The following is a 23,541-nucleotide window of genomic DNA, read 5'->3' on the forward strand; positions in this document are numbered from 1 at the left end:
CGGTTTATGTATCCATCTGTTGATGAACAGTTTTGGCTACTACAAGTAGCACTGTCATGGACATTCCTGTACTTGGTGCATACTTTGGTTTCTTTTTTTTTTTTTTAATTTTTTTTTCAACGTTTTTTATTTATTTTTGGGACAGAGAGAGACAGAGCATGAACGGGGGAGGGGCAGAGAGAGAGGGAGACACAGAATCGGAAACAGGCTCCAGGCTCCGAGCCATCAGCCCAGAGCCTGACGCGGGGCTCGAACTCACGGACCGCGAGATCGTGACCTGGCTGAAGTCGGACGCTTAACCGACTGTGCCACCCAGGCGCCCCCATACTTTGGTTTCTAAAAGATGCTATATATATGAGAAGAAAAGGTGGGTCATAGGGCATACGTGCATCATCAGTTTTACTCAGTAACACCAAACTGTTTTCCAGTGCTGCTTTTTCCAAGCCAGCTTATTCTGATGCTCCATCACTGGTAGGATAGATGTAAGACATTAGATTGTATTTATTATTTTAAACTGTTAATGTTTAAATTCAGCTCACTCCTTCCATCTATTTCAGGTAGGCACCAAGTAAACAAGTTGTCAAAAAGAACTTCAGAGTTGGTTTGTGGCCTGGATGATGCAAATAAGTCTCAGGTTCTTTTCTCCCCTGAGTGACCGTGGGCCTAAATTTGTATTCACATAAACACACTGACACACACATAAGATGACTGGGTCATTCTGGGCAAGAATTTGGCCTTTTACTTCATAAATGAATAGTAAGGAAATCTAATGACCGGACACATATGACATCCATTTTCTTGCCTCTAATTTGCTTTCTTCTTGTTACATGTTTGGTAAAGCACTAACCTACCTTGTTTGAGAAAGGTTTTTATAGAAGAAAATACTGCTAAAAATGGGGTATCGGTTATAGTAAAATCAGAGTGTTTATGGTTACTTTTTAGGGCATGAGGCAGCCTGAAGAAAGGAGGAAGAAGAAAGAGAAAAAGCACCAACCAAGCACGTTCTGTGTGGTATGCATGGTCGTAAATGCTTTAAGATTATTTCACTGAAGGGGCACCTGGGTGGCTCAGTTGGTTAAGCATCTGACTCTTGATTTCAACTCAGGACATGATCTCATGGTTCGTGAGTTTGAGCCCTGCACTGGGCTCTGTGCTGACAGCGCAGAGCCTGCCTGGGACTCTCTCTCTCTCTCTGCATTTCCCGCTTGTGCTCTCTCTCAACAATAAAACAAAAACCTAAAAGATTATTTCACTAAAAAGCTATTAAGAAAATCCTTTAAATCTCAATTGTGAATTGGGTGCATTTTTGGGTTTCCTTCTGCTGACTGACCACTGTGCACCAGCTAACTAGACTTCAATGTGTCCACCAGCAAAGCTGGGGAGTGTAAAAGACACCTCTGCCTCTTCTGGCCCTGGTGACAGGGGCGTTCAAAGAATCAGAACTGACATCCATGAAGACATGTGGCATGAACTCTCCCTGGCTATAACCCAGTGTTTCTTCTCTGCTCTTTGTACACAGGAACCTAATCTCATAGACACATGGTCCAGCTTGCAAATGACTGAAATCTGAACTTGTCTAACGGAACATAAATCTGCCAGATACCTGCATGATCAGAGTACAGAATAACAAACAGGGATGTTGGCAGTTTAATGGAGGGTTTCAACACACACGTATACACATACACACATGCGCGTGCGTGGACACACACACAGCCTCTTCCTGTCTCACTCTCATCCCCCAGCTATAATAACAGAAAAAATAAAGTTAGATATAAACAGTTACCAGTGGCCTTATGATACCCTCACTTTTAGGTCTAAAGGATTATATTAAATATTAGTCTTCCCTAGGCTCTTAAAGACATACTGAAATATGTAAAAAGTCCCTTGCATTTTAGACAGGTGGTCACTGTTAGGCCCATACCCTCACATCTGATCAAGAGACTATAACCAATTCATAAGTCACTTACCGGGGCCTGGCATCACTTTGGTAAACTTCACTTCTACCAAGACATCAAAGTACTGAGAGCTAATACACCCTCAAACAGAAGGCTGCCACCTCAAGTTAAGTACCCAGTGCCTCCCTAGACAACCATGGGGCTAGAGAATGCTAGGATCAGGGCTCTATCTTTTTGGGAAAACCACCACGTACTTCCTGGGAGAAGATGTGGAATACAAGATCAAAGCACCTCCACAGGAAATGGATTTCTTTGCAAACACAATGAATGGAATTTTTCGAAGGACTTTCCTCTTCTGGCTACCTAAGCTGCCAGGTAACTGATAGAGCTTCAGGCAGTTCCAGGAGTCTGGGGCTTTTCTCTCTTTGCTCTTCTAAGCAGGCAGGTCCTAGAGTAGCACTTTACAGCTGGGCAAGAGTCTGCTGGGCCCACTTCACTTGGCAGCTAGCTCAGCAGTAGTCTACAAGTGCTGTTTCTTAACAACACACCAGAGACTGCAGACCCTAATGGCTGTCCACCCAGCAGGCACTCCCACTTTTTCCTAACTCGCAGAGGCCTGATTTGGTTTGGGTATTCACTGTTCCATGGGAGCCCCAGCAGGAGACAGTCTGGAGGGAGAAGAGTAGGGACAGGCCACTTATTCCCCTAGCTCCCTCCCCACAGGGCCATTTCAGGCTGGTGTGTCCCTTGACTGAAGGTTATTTCTCCTCTCTGAAGGTACCTCTTTTTTCAGGAGTCTCCTTCTAGGTTCTAGTAACTGCTCCCTCCCTCTTTGGGCCTAGCAGCTATTACCAAACAGCTCTGCTGATCCAAGTCCCTTGATTCCACCACAACCCCACACCTCTGTAAAAAGTAGCTTTATAAAAAGCCCTTCTCAAATAATCCTAATCCGAGTATGCGGTTTCTTGCTGAAATCCCAAGTGATGGAGGTATTTCACTACTTGCAGCTAAAAGCAGTTTGTATGATATTCCTAGAACTAAGATTCTAGTTCTTAAAATCCAGGAAATATCACAATATAGGAAATTCCATGACCACTTCCTAATCTAGTTTTTTTTTTTAATGTTTAATTTTACTTATTTTGGCGGGGGGAGGGGCAGAGAGAGTGGGAGAGAGAATCCAAAGCAGGTTCCTCGCTGCCAGCACAGAGCCTGATGTGGGGCTGGAACCCATGAACCATGAGATCATGACCTGGGCCGAAATCAAGAGCTGGATGCTTAACCAGCTGAGCCACCTAAGCGCCCTCCTATTCTAGTTTCTAATGGACTTACTGTGTCTGTGGGTGGTAGAAGGAGGATGAAATAAATGGCACATGTATATGTCTGTTTTCTGGGAGCCTTGGAGAAAGGAGATGATGGGAATCCCATCAGAATAACCCTTACCAGTATAGAGTATACATTTATACATGTTTTTATTTACAAAAACCTTGTGAGATAGGGTTCTTGATTTTCATTTTGTAGATGGGGTCAGGTGAGGATCACGACTGTGAAGTAACTTCTCAAAGTTCCAGCAAGGGGATGAACCAGAGATGGAAACCAGATCTACTGACTCAAATTCTGTGGTTTTCTCATTCCTCAGGGCTTGCCTCTCCCTCCATGAATCAAGCCCAGAAAGGCAGGATGGAAGAGAAATGGAAAGGAAGAGGCAGTTGTGATTTGTGGATTTATGCTGCCCTTCTTATCCTCATCTAAGATTTTTCTGAAGTTCCTTTAACATCTAAGAAAAACCACATATGCTAAAAAAACCCAACCCAACAGCTTGCAGTAGCCTGGGATTCCAGAATAAATACTGAAATTGGCAGGACACATAGTATCCTTGCTCTTGATGGGTCACGTGAGGACACTGCCTAACATCCGTCATGTGTGTGTCTGGGAACATACAATATTTATGTCTCATCCAGCACTCAGATGCCTCCTTCTTGTGCCAAAAAGAACTGCTGTGTCCTACCTTCTGATCTAATCTAAAAATGTCATCAAAATCTGGCCCCAAAGACCTATAAATTCTTTTTAAGTGGAGGAGACTTGAGTATCCTCCCAGCCTCCTAAAAGAATGGCTCAGATGAAATCATGCCAAGTACTGAGTAAACGGGAGGGGTTTTTTAGTGGAAACCATAATGCTACGCTGTGGCTGCATTTTCACAATACTTCGGGGGTGGGAGGGTGGTCCCTCTGCCTGGATAGGCTGGAAGGCTAGTTAACATTTTGTTCAGGGGAAACACAGCCCAGATTCAACAGTCAAGACCAAGTCATGAGACTCACTAGAGGCAAACTCTGGCACCAGCCCCAACTGCTTCTAGGCAGCTGTGCCTTCATTTGAACAAAACCACCTAGAACATGCCCACATGGAAAAAACAAAGCAAAATCTAGCACTGCACAGAACTTTAGCATGTGGCATCTCAGGAAACTGATGCTTAAATCCAGTTTAGTATAGGAATCTTTTTCTCTGAAAGCAATGAAGATGGTTATCACTTATATGTGTGTAATCTAAAAAAGCCAAACAGAGAAAGAGAGAATAGAGTGGTGGTATATTAGGGGGTAGAGGATGGGGGAAATGGGGTGATGCTGGTCAAAGGGTACAAACTTCCAGTTATAAGAGTAACAAATTCTGGGGATCTAACGTACAGCCTGGAGATTATAGCTCATAACACTGTATCATATACTACAGCGTTGCTAAGAGAGATCCTAAATATTTTCACCACACACAAAAAATGGTAATTATATTAAAGGGATGGAGATGTTAGCTAATGGTATGGTGCTAATCAGTTTGCAATATATAAGTGTATCAAATCAACACAGTGGACACCTTAAACTTACACAATGTTATAGGTCAATTCTATCTCAATAAAGCTAGGGTGGGGGTTAAATGATGGCTAAGCAGTATAACTGTTGAATATGTGTTGCTATAGTTAAAAAAAAAAAAAAAAAAAGAAAAAAAAGACCGGTTATTAGGTGAAGAGGTAGACTGAAGAATAGCTTTTGTGAGAAAATATCCACCAATATATGTGGTAAGACTTGGAGAACATGTAAGATAATGTTGATTACTGTATGTGGATATTGAATTTATAAATGATTTTTCCCTTTGTATTGTCTGCATTTTTGCAAAGCATATATATAAAAGCAGAGGGAAAGATTTTTAAAAAGAAAACAAGAGAGCTATTTCCGGAAAGTGCCTTCATACCCCAAATCTGATTTGTCACGTGACCAAAAATTTGAAGACGACTCACTGAAACCAAGCACTGAAAAAAATAATGCCAAAAATTTCTAAGAATTTCATCTATGCTTAGCATTTCTTCAGGAGCAAGAAGTACCCATTTTGATAAGGTAGCTGTATCTGGCCTTAGATGATGTTGAGAAATGTTTATGATAATCAGCACCTAGTTGAGAACTAAAGTAAGAGAACAGTATTTCCACCTTTCAGTTTAAAAGTCTTTAAACACCCAATCTTCCATACTAATCTTAAATGCTTGTACTTATTTTTTAAAAACTAGATTGAGAGAAGTTTCAATTTTCAAAATGTATCACATATCCAAATTAGGTTGAAAACTAGCTGCAGGGAAGGACATTTTACCTTGGTCCAAGGAGTATAACAGAGGGAAGATATGAGAAAGTCACTGCAGGACTCACCTGGCCAGCAAGATGCCCTGGTACTCTTCCAGTTGTCTCATGAAGCTGGGGTTGGGCTTGGTCACTGTTCGCCTTTCCTTCACGTAGTCATAGGCTCGATCCAGATTCCACCCATATTCCTTCATTGCGTAGGCAATCACAGTGGAGGCTGAGCGACTCACCCCCATTTTGCAGTGCACAAGGCATTTAGATCCATGTTTCCTAGGTTGGGGGATTGAGGTACAGAGAAAAACACTATAGTGAGTACATTTTAAAAGCTAGGTTCTAAATGTTTCCAAGTCTCCTGTTGCCCTTCCATTTTCTTTCAATCCATCCTACCTTAGTGTAGTTGTATACATGTATAGTCAAATGTTCAGGGAGGGTAGGCAATTCTAGTGTACTCAAACAATATTCAATGTTAATATTAATTCTTTTTAATTTATTCAAGCAAACATTTACCAGGCAACCATCATATGTAAGACAATGTACAAGGTCCTGGGATGCAAAGATAAGTAAATCTTCTAAAGGGTAGGGGGTTCAGTGGGAGAAACAGATAATTAAAATGGTAACTGCAATGACAGTTGATCACAGATTGTGAGGGGAAGAATTTTCAATTTAGAGACTGGACTCCATTTTATGTGTTTGGAGGCCAGTCCCCACACTGCCTCAGGGACATGTTTCAAGGCTGGCACACTCTTGAGTTAAGAGTGTGACAGTGATTCATCTAATTCATCCAAATGTTCGGAGTTGCTTCTAGTTCAAGTTCCAGTAAAGGTTCTGCCCCTGGAGGAAAGTACAAAACAAATGAAACTAACCCTCCTCTTTACTCAGATGTAGCCCTAGATATTATTTTTCACCACACTACCACCCTGTTCGGCCTAGGGGCTGGCTAGACAATCTGTGAGGTTAGATGGGACCATGTGATGCCCTATGTGACTTTCTTAGTGAGGAGGGTGGAATGATTAACTACCTGTTGTTTTAATGGAGTGGAAGAAAGAGAAAACAAAGTTACCATAAAGTGACACTAAGAAACAAACAAAACCCTTTAGTCTTAACATGCCAGAGCTCATTACGGCTGGATATGAACATTACTCAGTTATGCTACTTCTCTAATAACACAATGTGTGACACAGAGTAAGTTTTCAAATATTTACCAAATATATGAACAAACTTAGGGGTGGTCTGCTGTTAGAGCTGTCAGCTGTTAAGTAAAAATATTTTAAAATATGGAAAAAAGAATGGTTACTCTTTTTACCGGTATACATGGGCTAAAAAAATCCTTCCCAAGTAGCTATTCCAATAAGTTATAAAAAAAAAAAAAAAAAAACAACAATAAAAAACATCGCCTAATAGGGAAATCTATTCACTCACTCATTCACTATATCACAGTAGACAAGCTTCCTTCCAGAAGCTTGTAATTCTTCTCTTGGAGATAGATACACATTGAAGAGTTAACTACAATGCAAGGAGACATGAGGTTCTGTGCCAAAATGAGTGAACCAGATAAGTGATAGGAAGAAAGAGAATGGTTGGCAATAATGGTCTGGAAAAACTGAAATAGTCTAAAAAGGAAAGTAAGATTAACCTGCTACCCATCATTTAGAGGCAAAATTTTGGAGTCCATAGGTTGGTGCAGGTGTTTGTCTGTGTGTGCTTAGATGATCCCAACTGACTAGGATATTGTTTTGTTTATGACACCACAGGGTTTTCATTTAAACTACAGTGCACAGTGACTCAGACCGAAGTTCAGACATGTGCTCTATATTTTTCCATCAAAAGCTCTGACATCAAATTTCAGGTCTATACTTGCAGGCTTTGAAGGTACTCAAAGTTGGACAGTTTTAAGAAAAATACAATTATAAAACCCACTCACATAAAATCATTTCTTCATTTTGAACTGGGCTTTTTCAGGGGATGGCTTGTAACTCACATACTGAAAGATCTGAAGTCAGTTCTCACCTAATCCAACTTCATCTTTCAGTTCTGGCCACACAGTTCCCCTATCTCTCCCATCCCTCCCTGAGCCAGTTGTCTAGATTAAGCCTGGTATCACTTTAGGAATCCTAAACCCACGCATATGTAGGTTGTGTCTGGAATTCAGGACCCTGATTTGGATGAAATACATGAGGTGTCCAGGGGGCCATTTAAGGAGGCACTCACTCACAGACGCTGACCCACACTTGCATGGGCCTGAGCAAGAGGGCCCGCTTACAGCAACCTGGGTGCCTCACATATCTCACCTCAATCCCAGCCCTGCTGAAATTGGCTTTTATTTTCACGGGGACTGGGGTCTCATCTGAACTCTAGCCTCTTTGGCAGTGATCCTGACAACTTGCCTGGTCTTTTCCAGTCTCCTTTGCTCAAGGACCTAGACTATATACTAGATGGAATCTGAAATCAGACATGATCTCAGGTTCAAGTCCTATCTTCACCACTTGTTACTTAAGCTCTCTGAACCTCATCTCTACAGTCTGTCCCCATCTCTACAAAAGGATGACAGCACATGCCTCTCTAGGTTTTGGAAAATATTACATAAGAGAATATGGGTAAAGTATCTGGCATGCAGTAAGCATGCCATGAGTGGTATTATTGAGAACAATTTCATAGGCTTCAAAAATATAAAACACTCAGGTGTTAGCTAAGGACTGAGAGTATGGGCTCAAAGCTAGTGTAGGAGGATTCAGGGTAACTAAGAGGAAGGACTTCTTGACTATGGAGGGTCTGCAGAGAGATGTGGAATCAGTGCTGAAGGAGGACTTTAAAAACAGAAGTGCTTCTCATCTGCCATGGATGATTTGGATGTGGTCCCATTGAAGAGGGCAGCACGGCCAGCATGCTCATTTACAGTTCCTTCTACTGAAGGAATATGTAGGATTGGCAAGGAAATCCCCAGGGACTTAAAAAAAAAATTAGTGCTGACATATTAATACTAATTAATATTAAACACTAAATTAATACTATTAAATAGTTTCACTAAAAGGACCAATTTAAAGATGACATCAACAGAAGGGCCAGAGAAAAATTTCACTGTTTAGAGTACCATAAAAGTAAAGTAAGAGTAAAGAAGAGCTCTGTGCTCCGCCCATGCGGGGCAATTTCTATTACACAACTTTCAAATGTCCACCTTGACAACTTAAGCATTTCATTCAGAATTTCTTCCTTCTCTCATTCTTATTTCTTTTGCAGCAGCTTAGGTTTATTTTCCCTAATTTTGTGCTCAATGGAAACAGTCAACATGAGGTGATCTTCTTCCAGGGGCTTCATCTACTTACAGGAAAAGGATGAAGTCTCTAGTCAACTCTTCCCTAGGATTAAGGAATCTCAGTGTCCTTTTTCTCTTTACTTTCTTCTCCCTGAGTATAGTCAAGCAGGTTATCTATAGCTTTAGGCCTCACCCATGGATGGTGCACAAGGAACACAGGTCAGAATATGTGTGTGGGACCATTACTCACTTTGCTTTAGAGATGAATTTGTAAGTGTCATTCCAGTAAGCCAGGAGATCCGTTGCCTCTTCGTCATATACGCGGATGTTATGATACTCAAAGACTCCTGGGAAGAAGTTATCTATCTCTCGAGTGACATTCAAGATATAGCGCACCCTGTGAGGAAACCAAGGGAGAATATGGGCTCTACTACTAGGTTCCTCTTGAGTTGTTAAAATTACCAGAAAGATAGTTTATTCTTTGGAAGTCATTTGTATTAAATCACGACTATTAACATCTACCTCAAGGAAAAAAAAAACCAGGAAAGGGAAAAATCTCCTTTACCTTTCTAAATGTCAGATTTTGCTCTATTACTCTCTCTAAACTACAAGAAAGGCAAAAGAGGTGAGGGATGGGAGGGTCAGAGGAAAGTTGGACCTAAAACTCTCTTAACTCTCTAAGCTGCATTCCTGGCCACCACAGCAGGAGATGTGTCTGAGTTCTCCCATACCGAGAGGCTTGCAGAAAAGGGTTTCTGTATCATAAATTTCTTCTGCTCTCTCTCTCTCACTGCACAACTTCAATAAATGCTTGGGTCTAGTTTGCCACAGGGTTATCTTTTCTCAGTGCTGTGTGGACTTAAACATCACTGGAGTTTACTCCAGCAACACAACACAGACTTATTTCTCTCTGTAGAAGCCGCTTCCTTCTTAGAACTACACATGGGTTCTTACAAACCCAATCTCTGAAGTCAGAGAAATGACTACAGAGAGACAGAGAGAGAGAGTCATAGTTAACCAATTCTGTGGTTAAGTTCCAGAGATCAAAATTTTTCTGAAACATTTGAATCTCGGCATCAAAGTCCATTACTACAAAGAATTTTTTTCCTTTTTAATTTAAAAAGCAAGCATATGCAATTGTGGAAAACAGTATGTAGAGTTACTCTACAGCATATTCCTCTCTGAGGTATAAATCCAAAAGAAATGAAAACATAAGTCTACCCCAAAATTTGTGTGTGAATGGTCACAGCATTCATACATTAATAGCTAAAAAGTGGCAACAACTCAAATGTCCATCAACTGACAAATGTGGCATTTCCAAACAATGGAACATTACTTGGCAATAAAAAAGGGAATGAAGTTACTAATACATGTTTCAACATTGATAGATCTTGAAAATATAATGTTAAGTGGAAGATACTATTCTTTTTTTTTTTTTTAATTGTTTTTTCAACGTTAATTTATTTTTGAGACAGAGAGAGACAGAGCATGAACAGGGGAGGGTCAGAGAGAGGGAGACACAGAATCTGAAACAGGCTCCAGGCTCCGAGCTGTCAGCACAGAGTCCGACGCGGGGCTCGAACTCACGGACCGCGAGATCATGACCTGAGCCGAAGTCGGCTGCTTAACCGACTGAGCCACCCAGGCGCCCTGGAAGATACTATTCTTAAAAAACCACATATTATATGATTCCATTTAAATGGAATGTCCAGAATCGGTAAACGTATAGAGACAGAAAGTAGACTGATTAGTAGTTTCTAGAAGCTGGGGGAAAAAGGGTACAGGATTTCTTTTTCGGGTTAAAAAAATGTAAATTAATACCATGGTAATAAATACCATTTAAGTGTACATTTTAAAGTATATTTATTTGAGAGAGGGATGACAGAAGGCAGGGGAGGGAGGGAGGGAGGGAGAGAGAAGGAGAGAGACGGAGAGAGAGGGAGAGAAGGAGGGAGGGGGGGGGAGAGGGGGAGAGGGAGAGAGGGAGAGAGAGAGAGAGAGAGAGAGAGCGAGCGAGCGAGCATGTGCAAGCTGGGGAGGGGTAGAGAGAATCCCAGGCAAGCTTCTCATTGTCAGCCTGGAGCCTGATGTGGGGCTCGAACCCATGAACCATGAGATCATAACCTCAGTTGAAATCAAGAGTTGGACACCTAACCAAATGAGCCATCCAGGTGCCCCAAAGTATACATTTTAAATGAGTGAACTATATGTGAATTTTATCTCAATATAATGGTCAGAAAAAAAAAAAAGGAAAGCACGCTTATTTTATTTAAAATAAAAATGGAACCACCTCCCACCTCTAATCCCATACTTTAGTAATAGATTACGGCAGTACAAGGTTTCCCAATCCTATTCATTACAGAACTCTACACAGCCACTACCAATTGAGATTAGCACCCCCTGAAATTTGTTTGCCACCTCTATATGGAGTAGCACTTTACTTGGGGTTCTGAAGTCAGTAAGATTGGGTGAAAATGGTCTTATGTAAAAATTAAACTTGAATATCCCTTAAATCATCCACAAGGGGCAGTATACATGTTTTGTAACTGTAATTCTTAATCCACAAGAGTTTAAGAACCGGTGAATTTATGAAACAAGATCTAAGTAGATGTCTGAGCATCTAACTATACTGTTTTTTAAGATAGATCATCTGTGTTTTATAATTTAGCATTTTAAGCAGTAAATGAGATGAACAGGTATCATCTCCACTGATCTTGTCAAAGTGTATTCTAAACTCAAAGATGTATGCATGATGTAATTTCAATGCATTTTCCAGGCAACAGCTGCATCAAGTCTCAGAAAATACTGTATCTCTGTGCTAGTTTCTGGCAAGTCAGTCAATTTTTCTATTATTCCTTCACATTTACTGAGCACCCCCTTGGTATAAAGCTCTGAGTAAGGTAGACGTACGTTTTACACAAAACTAAGATACAGTCTCTATTTTCAAGAACTCCAGACTCAATTCTAATCAATTTAAAATTTCTAAGTTCTCTTTATTTTCATATCTTAAATTAAGTAATAACCAGATTCACAGGCCCCCTTCTCTCAACCCAAGAACTCTTTGTATAATTCTTTGGCTTAAGTCTTGTCCCAAATTCACGTTAACAATTAGGATATATCTTTCTTTTGAGGGAGAAGTAGGGAGTATGTATCTAATCATGTTAAAGATAACCAGAAGGCTGACTTACAGCTGAGAAAACAGGCAGCCATCACTACTTCTGGGTTTCAGTAGGTCTGATCGCTGTCCATAATCAAGTTACATGTGGCCAATTTTCAGACATGACTTTCTCTTCTTTTACTGGGATAATTTGGCCTCCTAAGGCCAAATTCAATGAAAAATTTAGGTATTAGCTAAGAAGTAAAAAGGCTAGAAGAATGGCAGCTTTTTGGTTGCTGAATGTTCATGGTCGTCTCAACAGCTACAATCAAACTCAATAACCATGCTGCTCAGGGGCACATTTCTTAATACAAGGTAGAATGTATTCTTGTTCAATTTCAGAAGCTTGTCCACTTTATATTTAAAACCTACTTAGGGGCACTTGGCTGGCTCAGTCTGTGGAACATGCAATGCCTGAAATTGGGGTTGTGGGTTCGACCCCACGTTGGGTATGGAGATTGCTTAAAAGTAAAATCTTAAAAACAAACAAACAAAAAACTACTTAGACTTCAAGCACCTTACTAAAAAAGGATGGGACTGAGTCTTATTTTTCTTTGGATTCCTAGTATCTAGCACTGTACCTAGTCCACAGAAAATGATCAATAAATGTTGATGAATAGCTGTGAACCCAACATATGCAGTTCTGTGTACTCTTACATAAAAAATAGGAACCAAAGGTAAAACTATGAAGACAAGTAAAAAGATCAGTGGTTGCCAGAAGTGGGAGTGGGAATAAATGGTCAGAAGAGGATTTTTAGGGCATTGAAAATACTCTGTATGATACCATAATGACGGATGCACGATATTATACATCTGTCCAAAGCCACAGAATGTACACCACCACCAGTGAACTGTACAGTAAATATGGCCTTTGGGTGATTATAATGTATCAATGTAAGTTCATCAATTGTTAACACATGCAACCCCTTTGGTGGGGATGGTGTTAATGGGAGAGGCTATGCATGTGTGGCGGCAGGGGGATATGGGAAATCTCTGTACCTTTCCCTCAATTTTGCTGTGAACCTCAAACTGTTCTAAAAACAAACAAAAGGGACCAATAACTACATTTGGTTTTAAAACAGTGCAAAAGACATGCACATCTGTTTTGGAAAGCCTTTCCATTGAAACAGAAGATCTTTCTTAGGAGGTGTTGGATGAAACAGTGGGATAACAGCCACTTAAATTTTTATTAGATTCCACCTGATTAGAATCAACTGGAAGCAACTCTTAAGCTTAAAGTTACTCACTGACACCATATTTAACAGGAAAAAGTAAAGAACAAACAGTGATTTCAGTCATGGGGTTGAAAGCAACTGCTGTGTGTGCTTACCCTCGGTTTTGTAAATCCTCTAAATTTGAGGCATTCCATTCAGAGCCCTGTGGAACCAAAAAAACAAGGTTAGAGAGTATTAGCAAATGAACAAAATACAATATTTGAAAAGGTGTCATATGAGGGAAGAAGCAGATCCAATAACATCTATCACATTTCCTCTCTGTAACTCAGGTACTTCGTATGTTATAACAATTAGTTTTCACAAATGAAAGTGTAAAAAAGTTATTTTCATTTTTACAGATAAGAAAACCAACTCCCATAGAATTCAAATAATTTTTGCTCAAGATCATACTCTGGAAAGCTGTCTTTGATCATACTCCAATTAAGTTAAATGTCATCTGTTTTTCTGGTTTATAGTATTCTGATTTCTTTCAAAGGTATGTATCACAATTTCTACTTGTATATTTATTTATTAGTTTCTTTACTACCTCTCTCCTCCACTATAATATAAGCTTCCTGAGGACAGCTTGTTGCCTATGGAAACCCCTGGACAGTGAGTGCCTGGCACCTGGTAGGTACTGAATAAACGTGTTAAATGAACAAAGTGGCATTATTATGAATTAAACCTAGATTTCATTCTAAAGCCCACATTCTTTCTAGTGTATTATATTACATCAAAGGATAGCTAAATAGTAGCTTCTGTTAAATGAGGGAAATATGATAATGCAAAACTTAAAAAAGGGAGGGTTGTACAGATTATTTGGAGATCAATTTTTCATATTTTGCCACATTTGCTTTCTCTCTTCCCTTTCTTTCAGTATATATCATACTTTTTTCTCCTGAACCATTTGAAAGTAATTTGAGCAATCATGACACTTCAATACTTGACCATGTATTGCTTATGAACAAGAACATTTTCCTATTCCCATTTTTACAACTAAGAAAGAGAACACTGGGGCGCCTGGGTGGCGCAGTCGGTTAAGCGTCCGACTTCAGCCAGGTCACAATCTCGTGGTCCGTGAGTTCGAGCCCCGCGTCGGGCTCTGGGCTGATGGCTCGGAGCCTGGAGCCTGTTTCCGATTCTGTGTCTCCCTCTCTCTCTGCCCCTCCCCCGTTCATGCTCTGTCTCTCTCTGTCCCAAAAATAAATAAAAAAAAACGTTGAAAAAAAAAAAATTAAAAAAAAAAAAAAAAAAAAGAAAGAGAACACTAACACAATGATATTCTAATACATTATATTTGAATTTCAAAAACTGACCTCTCAAACTATTCTTTATATTCATCCAATCAAGAATCATACTTTACAAGGGGTGCCTGGGTGGCTCAGTTGGTTGAGTGTCTGGCTTTGGCTCAGGTCATGATCTCCTGGTTTGAGCACCATGTCGGGGTCTGTGCTGACAGCTCAGAGCCTGGAGCCTGCTTCAGATTCTGGGTCTCCCGCTCTCTCTGCCCCTCCCCCGCTCATACTTGTCTCTCTCAAAAATAAATAAAACATTAAAAAAATTATACTTTGGGGCGCCTGGATGGCGCAGTCGGTTAAGCGTCCGACTTCAGCCAGGTCACGATCTCGCGGTCCGTGAGTTCGAGCCCCGCGTCAGGCTCTGGGCTGATGGCTCGGAGCCTGGAGCCTGTTTCCGATTCTGTGTCTCCCTCTCTCTCTCTGCCCCTCCCCCGTTCATGCTCTGTCTCTCTCTGTCCCAAAAATAAATAAAAAACGTTGAAAAAAAAGAAAAATTTAAAAAAAAAAATTATACTTTGCATTTAGTTGCCATGTCTCTTTCTCATTTAATCTGGCCTTGGACAGTCCACCCGGACTTTGTTTTTCATGATGACATTTTTGTAGACTACAGGTCTGTAATCTTGGAGAACTCTTCACAATCTGGATTTGTCTGATTTGTTTCCTGCTGATTAGATTCAGGTCAAACATTCTTGGCAAGAATATTACAAGGATGATGCTGTGTATTTCCTACTGCATGAAATCTTGAGGCACACAATGTCAGTTTGTCTCATTATTTGTCATGCTGAGTTTGAATTCTTGCTAGGTTCCCTTGTATCTGCCACATCCCACTATTGTAAAGGTTCCTTTACAATTACTAGTTATCTATAGGTATTAATGATCTTTTTTTTTTTTTAATGTTTATTTTTGAGAGAGAGAGAGAGAGAGAGAGCAAGCGAGTGAGTGAGTGTGAGTCGGGGAGGGGCAGAGAGAGAGGGAGACACAGAATCCGAAGCAGGCTCCAGGCTCTGAGCTGTCAGCACAGAGCCTGACGTGGGGCTTGAACCCACAAACTGCGAGATCATGACCTAAGCTGAAGTCTGATGCCTCGCCAACTGAGCCACCCAGGTGCCCCAGTATTAGTGATTTTTGAAGTCATGTGAATATCCTGTTTCACAATAATCTCTTACTCTATAGTTTTGGCATCAGCTCCTGACCTTGCCCAAATTACTTTACTGGAGGTTTACAAAATGGTGGTTTTCTAATTTTATCATTCCTTCTGCATTCCTACCTGCATTCTTCTGTAAAGGAGAGCTTCACCTAATCATTCCTTCCACACTCTGAACTCTTGAATTCTTTTTGCATTTAGAATGTTTTTATCCATTACCATTTTTTTTGACACTCAAATTGTCCTGAATTGGCCAGTGGGAATCTCTTCAAGTAAGCAAGCTCCTTTTGATATTGACCCCACTAGTCTTTGACCCCACTACTTCCTTGCTTCCTAGTTTAAGAGTTGTTCCAGAATCACTCTGTGAGTGGAATTAGCCATTTCCCCAAGGAGTCCTGGTTTTAGCAAAGAATGGTATTTTGTAATCAAGATCTGGACATTAATTAGATATGTTTAGAAGTATGGATCATTGCTTCTAAACTTTCCAGTGGACAGAGCTAGGAAATATTTTTTAAAAAAATATTGAATTTACATTGGTACCTCCAGTTCAAATTTAACACCACAAGGTACTTCCTTTCTTTCTTGCCCCTTTGCCATCATTTATAGCTCCCTATTCCACTGGGATAACCTTGGTTTCCAACAACTCATTTGCTCTATTTATAAAATAGTTTCAACATTATTTTTCCAATACCAATTACACCAATTACAAACCCATTAAGTTAAAATTTTCTGGGGTGTCTGGGTGAATTGGTTGAGTAAGCATCTGACTTCAGCTTAGGTCATGACCTCATGGTTCGTGAGTTCAAGTCCCGCATTGGGCTCTGCAATGATGGTGTGGAACCTGCTTGTGATTCTTTCTCCCTCTCTCTCTCTGCCCCACACGGACTCGTGCTCTCTCAAAAATTTTTTTCTTTCTTTGCAGTTTTTTTTTCCTCTTCCCATGAAGAGGTTAAGTCAGAATATAATGCTGCAAGTTACTTGAATTAATTTCTTTCTGTGAAATTACCCATTTGATATACATTTGGATTCATTTGCTCCTGTTTGTATTCAATTTTAGGGTGTGATTTTTCCATTCTTTTCCATTTGATTTTGAATATGCAAAACTTTCATAAGACTGAAAGTCAAAAGTTTATTAAAAGGTAAACTTGAACCCTCACTCCTACTCCAATCTTCCCAAGAGAAACCACTGTAACTAGTTTCCGGTTTATTCTACCTATGTTCTAAGCAAATACGCCCTTATTATCACTTGTTCCTTATGTAAAAGTAGTATACAATACATATGTTTGTTCTTTGCTTGCTTCACTTGACAATATAGCCTCAGAACCACTCCACAGCACAGTTCAGAGACCTTCCTTACTCTTTCTTACACCTACATAGCACTTCATTGGATAGTCATAGAATAGTTGATTCACCTAGTCTCCTGTGAATGATGTTTCATATCTGTGGAAGTGAGACTGTTGAGCCAATGAGCAGTTTTGTTGGGCATTGCTCAATTCCTCTCCACAGAGGCTGAGACAATCTGCATTCCCATAGCAATGTAGGGAGAGTGCCCCTTTTTTTCCCCAGAGCCTTGCCAACAAAACCTGGGGTTAGGCTTCTGAATTTCTGCCAGTCTGACAGGTGTAAAATGTTACCTCAGTGTAATTTCAATTTGCATTTCTCTTAAAAGTGAGCAACTTTTCAATGTTTCAGGCTCATTTTCTATCTTTGGACTATCTGTTCATCTCTTTTGAAAAGGCAAACATTTAAAATAATTTACCTATTTTCGAATTATGTATTAAATGGAATTTAGCATTAGAAGACTCAGGTTCAAATCTCAACTCCCCATTCTACTGTGGGGCACTGAGCAAACTGCTTAACCTGTCTTCACTTTCCTTATCCATAAAATGGAACATTCCTCCCACCCTAGTCCTATATACCTAATGGGTACATTCTCAAATTATAAAGTTTTTCCTAATTCCTTCTGCCTGTGAGAACACACAGAGAAGTTAATGACCCAGAAGATGGCTGTCGCCTGACCATGCAGGTGCCCTGATCTCAGACTTTAGCTTACAGAACTTTGAGAAGTTTCTATTGTTTATAAGTCCCTGTTGCTCCCCATCCTTGTCAAAACAAAACAAACCCAAAACGTTTCACCCATATTAAAATGGAAAAACTCTCTTTCCATCATGAATTCTTTTCTAGACACTCTCCTTTTTTCCCTTCCCTTGCCAAGATTCATAGAAATCTAATCCCTTGCCAACATTCATAGAAATATAATCTAATACCTTCTTTGATTACTCATTTCCCATAAGTCTCAACCCACAGCACTGTGGCTTTTGCCCTCACTACTATTGCTAATGTTACTAATGACCTCTTCTAATTGTCTAACCCAGGGGTCACTTTTGTGTCTTTATCTCATTGGCCTTCCATGAATATCTATCTGATAGGATTCATTACTCCCTCCTTGTAGAATTAAAAAAAAAATTTTTTTAACATTTATTTATTTTTGAGACAGAGAGAGAGACAGAGCATGAATGGGGGAGGGGCAGAGAGAGAGGGAGACACAGAATCGGAAGCAGGCTCCAGGCTCTGGGCCATCAGCCCAGAGCCCGATGCGGGGCTCAAACTCAAGGACCGCGAGATCGTGACCTGAGCTGAAGTCGGACGCTTAACCGACTGAGCCACCCAGGCGCCCCTCTCCTTGTAGAATTAGATCAGACTGCACAAATATCTAGCCTCTTGTCTGGTACAAAAGAGAGGGTCAACAAATATTTGTTGAATGAATGATCAAATAAGACAAATAAATGAAACACTCTGAAACTGTAAAGTGTTATGCAAGCACTATCATTGTATTACAAGTGATATGTAATTTAATTTGGCTGTTGAACTGGGAGACAGATCAAGGAGGCTGTGAAGGTGCATTTAGGTAAATGGACTAATGGACAACTGATATTTTCTACAGACCAGGGCTCAGCTGACTTGCCTTAAAAAAATATGGGACATTCTGAAGGCTCTGTGCTCAACCTTAGGAAATAAGCTCCCACACCAAAGAAAGAGGTTAAGAACTATAAAGGATTCAAGGAGACAGAAGCAAGCCATAAGGGTTGAGTGGCTAAACGGTAGCCAGGGAAATGTGACCACTTCACTTCTTAATTTAGAAATCTAAATCCTCTGTGGAACTCTGTCCAGCTAGATGGAAATAACCCTTACGCGATGGGAAAAGTCCATGGTTTTCATCTACCTGTCCAGAGAAAATTCAATCTGACAATCTGAAATGGCACATATCCAGAAACAAAAGAAATTAAAAGCTTTGGCTACTGACTCAGTGAAGTCCATATAACGTGACTTGGGTTGTGCTTAGGGTTGCTTCAGGTTCAACTTGAAAGAAAGAACTGGAGTCTATGTGGTGTAATTACTTTTCTGTCCTCAATATAAATGCCATGCATATTAGCCACCTGGGGCCCTCCACAGACTCCATCTATTTTTTTCCTCCATGCTTCTCAGGCTTACAATGACACAATTCCAAGGGGTTTTTCCACTATGTTCTATGTAATTATGCAAAGTATATTCTAATCTTACTGAAGTGTAAGATGAAATCTTGGGACTATAATACATTCTTTTTTTTTTTTTTTTTTTTTAACGTTTGTTTATTTTTGAGACAGAGAGAGACAGAGCGTGAACGGGGGAGGGTCAGAGAGAGGGAGACACAGAATCTGAAACAGGCTCCAGGCTCTGAGCTGTCAGCACAGAGCCCGACGCGGGGCTTGAACTCATGGACCGCGAGATCATGACCTGACCCGAAGTCGGCCGCTTAACCGACTGAGCCACCCAGGCGCCCCAATACATTCTTAAGTAAGTTCATTTCCATCTTTCACTCTTGTTCCCCTATACTGTGCCATTCCCAGAGACCCAAGTGATTAATTCCTTTCTTTCTTTCTAAAAACATATATTTTTTAAGTAGGCTTCACGCCCAATGTAGGACTCGAACGCATGACCTGAGATCAAGTTGCATGCTCTACCAACTGAGCTAGCCAGGCGCCCCCAAGTGATTAATTTCTTCTCAAATGTCATCCTCAGGAAATAGCCTTGTGAGGGTCCAAATGTTCCAAGCAAAATAGAAGAGAGCACATTTATAGCACCTAAAGGAAGACTGTATTGGGGTTCTGCTAGGATCAGTATAACGTGATATCATCTCCAGGGATTGGTATCCTGTCCATATCTTCTTCATCATACGACACCTACAGCCTCAATATTGTGAATCAAATTATTGAGACAACCAGGCACAACATCTCTAATTAATTTTTCCTTCCGAGAAAAGTTTATGCTATACATCTTCAGGTGAGGGACAAAATCATGAAGGATTAAAATAGCCCATCTGTTTTAAGTTCTATCTGTTCATATACTCTCCATTTCTCTGCACCTACAGAAGTAACTACAATTTGAGGCTTAATTTTTCTTTGGAAATGAAACATTATTTTAAAAGGAGCTGTAATGTCAAATATTGAAAAATATTACAATCAGCAATAAAAATCAACTAGTTTTTTATTCATGAACAAAATTATTGGTTGTGTCCAATATTCCTGTTTCCCTTGTTCAACTAAGAAAGCTGCCTGCCTTTCAGCAAAGGGTCTCTGTTCACATTTAGCTTTTTCTCAGCCAATGGGACAACATCCAGGAGAGCTGCTGATATTAAGACTTGATTGGGCAAAGGCTTCCAGCTCAGAGAAGTGGTACACTCTTAAGGATGTGGAAGAACTTTTTCTGGAAATACCCTGGCTTCCAACCAATCAATCCTCTCTTCTTGCTGAAGGTTTTCTTTAAACTATGCTCTATACTTTTCTCCATACCAGCTGGACACCTTTCTAAATAAACATCTCTGTGCAGTGCACTGCAGAGCTGAGCATTCTTTTGAAGGGAGGGGAAAAATCCTGCTGCCTCCCTTCACGCAATCTGCTTTGCACTCCAGGCATGGCAGCTAAGCACAAGATGAAATGACTCTGCAGAAAACTAACACCACCACTTGCAGCTTGGATAAGACCTTTTTCCGTGTCAATTGCTGGAAAAGCCAGCAGAGCACAGACTCACTGGAGAAGAGACAGGGGTTTGGATATAGGATATGGTGGTTCAAACAAGGGGAGGAAGCCATTGGGGAAGAAGTGTTCATGTACCCATTTTGTGCATAAGAGTTAAATTTCAGAATTCTCCAGTTGAAAGTTTTTCCCAAATAAGAGAAATATTCAGAATGGAGAGAACATGTCCATTTCCTAGAAAATGGAATTATATGTGAAGCTGAGATTTCCCCTTTTTCAAAAATCTATAGATACATATTAAAAAAATAAAAAAAGACTAATATAACAAAAGATATCAGTGCTTACCTCTTTTGGTGATGAGCAAATGTTATGTTATTTATAGCTTTCTGAAATTGTCTAACTTTTCTACAATGAACGTGAATTATTTTTGTAATGAATAAAAAACCCAAGACAGAAGAATATGCCAATAATCATGCTAAGTGACATAAGTCAGAGAAAGACAAGTATCATATGATTTCACTTATATGTGGAATATAAAAAGCAAACAAATAAAACCCAACTCAAATACAGAGAACAAACTGGTGGTTGCCAGAGGAAAGCTGGATGGGGGGATGGGTGAAATAGATAAAGGGGATCAAGAGTTACAAACTTCTGCACTTGGGTGGCTCAGCTGGTTAAGCGTCTGACTTCGGCTCAGGTCAGGATCTCATGGTTTGTGAGTTCGAGCCCCACAGGTTCTCTACTGTCAGCACAGAGCCTGCTTCAGATCTTCTGTCCCCCTCTCTCTGCCCCTCCCCTGCTTGCATTTTCTCTCTCTCAAGATAAATTAATAAGCTTAAAAAAATAGTTCAAGAGTTACAAACTTCCAGTCATAAATTACAGACATGAAAATGTACAGGATAGGAAATACAGTCAATAATATTGTAATAATGTCATATGGTGACAGATGGTGACTGCAGTTATTGTGGTGAGCACTGAGTAATGTATAAAACTGTCGAATCAACAATGTTGTACACCTGAAACATTACATTGTATGGTAATTAAATTATACTTCAATAAAAAAATAAATAGAAAAGAATGGACTTTGTGTAGCTCACTAATAAGCAGTCTAAGCTTTCTATAATGATCATGAATCATTTTTATAAGTAAAAACACCCAAGACAGAAGGATATGCCAATAATCACGAAATAACAGGATCAATATACTGGTAGAAATACTGAAATGCATTTGTACTTGATTAGGGACTCTAGTCTGGGAAGAACTGGATTGTTTTTTCTGCTAAGAGTACTATTAAATTTTCTCTATTTGTCCTAAAATAAGCCAAGGAGAAGGTAGTTCTTGAGCGGGTGGCATCAGAGACACAGGGAAGTATACCTGAAGTTAAACAGGTTGAATAGTCAGATATTAATTATATTTCATAGTCATCATGTCTACGTCCTTTTTGGTATTAAAATATAAGCTAATGGAAAAGTGACTTCCAAGTTTATAGCTCTGGTCACTTTCTAACATGAGCTATTTTTGGCTACAGGCACTTGCCCTTCATAAAAATTAGTCATGTTACATAGACACAGTCAGGGGCAGGATCCATTTGAATGAGTGACTCATAAGTTTTCTATAGAGAACACAAAAATTCTTTCCAATAATACAACAGCAGGGAACCCTTGTGGAGGTACACACAAAAGACAACAAAGTCAAGTGCTTTACAAATGGAAAGGTCAATGACAGCTTTGTAGTATGATCTACACTTAGACATGGCAACACACATTGGTCAAGTTAAAGTAATGGAAAAAAAGTTCCTTTTCCAGCTCACAGCTTTTCATGAGTAATTTCATAGCTATACACCACTGTGAATCACTCTACAAGCACACACAGAGCGTCAAAAAGTTAATTCAGGGCACAAGCCTTCAATGGCATAAAATCTGACTGCTTGGTGACATAAACTCTTGAATATTCAGGGTGAGATGATCCAATTTAGCCAGTTGCTGTGCATTTATTCCTCTTATCTCCTGTTTCTCAGCTTCTAGTCATTTCACAAATGTCCTTACCGGAGAAAGGAAGTGAAATTCAAACCAAATCAATTTAGTTTCTGGTTATTAGCATTTTTGGTCAAAGTGTGTGGGAAGTGGAAACAAAACAAAGTTTTGACGTTCCCCACTGATTTTAATGACCCTTTTAACCTCATTCCCACTACCATGTATAGATGAAAACTAAAACTCTTAACATTTGGGAAGAAAATGGGTCTTAGGATTGCAGAAGGTTTCCCAATCCATCAGTCAGAAAGGTGTCCTTGGGCTAACCGCAGGTCATTAAATGTTCAGGAACCACAAAAAACAATTTTAAGTCACTGAAATTTTAGCAATCACAAAAGTATTTGGGGAACTCAAAATGTGGCTATAAGGTTCCAAATGTTTAAAAGTCCAATAGCATCTCAGTTATAAGTAGTTCCCACCTGCTCTGCTCAGATATATTAGACCTTAGGCAAATTTGGCAGATTTGAAAGAGTGATGACCTCAAAGGATCATTCTATTTGGATACATTGTATAAAACTATTATGGACTATTTTTTTTTTTTTTTGAGAGAGAGAGAGAGAGAGAGAGAAACAGTGAGAGAGAAACAGTGCACAAGTGGGGGAGAGGAGCAGAAGGATAGAGAGAGAGAGAATTTCAAGCAGGCTCCACCCTAAAGATCCATCTCATGACCCTGGGATCATGACCTGAGCCAAAATCAAGAGTTGGATGCTCAACCGACTGAGCCACCCAGGCTCCCGTTTTGGACTTTTGACTGTCATGAAAAACAGACGAGATAACTTAACAATCGATGGGTGGAAGAAGGGCATGATTTATAGCATTTGCCTACTTCCTTGGTCTAAATTTTTCCACCCATTAAAAAAAAATTTTTTTTAGTGTTTATTTACTTTTGAGAGAAAGAGACAGAGTGTGAGTGGGAGATGGACAGAGAG

At 40.0% G+C, this 23,541-nt stretch overlaps 1 protein-coding gene across 6 annotated transcripts in view; it reads right to left on the bottom strand.

The window, feature by feature from the left end:
- Positions 1-23,541, bottom strand: part of SSH2 (slingshot protein phosphatase 2) — a 255,079-nt gene that overhangs the window by 9,128 nt on the left and 222,410 nt on the right. For all 6 annotated transcript variants that reach the window (XM_049637946.1, XM_049637944.1, XM_049637943.1 and 3 more), the window contains 3 exons: positions 13,245-13,291; positions 9,008-9,154; positions 5,577-5,777 (listed from right to left, as the gene is read on the bottom strand). In XM_049637946.1, the coding sequence (XP_049493903.1) occupies positions 5,577-5,777; positions 9,008-9,154; positions 13,245-13,291 (395 nt within the window). The remainder of the gene's footprint in view (positions 1-5,576; positions 5,778-9,007; positions 9,155-13,244; positions 13,292-23,541) is intronic.

The sequence above is a fragment of the Panthera uncia genome, chromosome E1 (assembly GCF_023721935.1).
Source record: "Panthera uncia isolate 11264 chromosome E1, Puncia_PCG_1.0, whole genome shotgun sequence".
Lineage (NCBI taxonomy): Eukaryota > Metazoa > Chordata > Mammalia > Carnivora > Felidae > Panthera > Panthera uncia.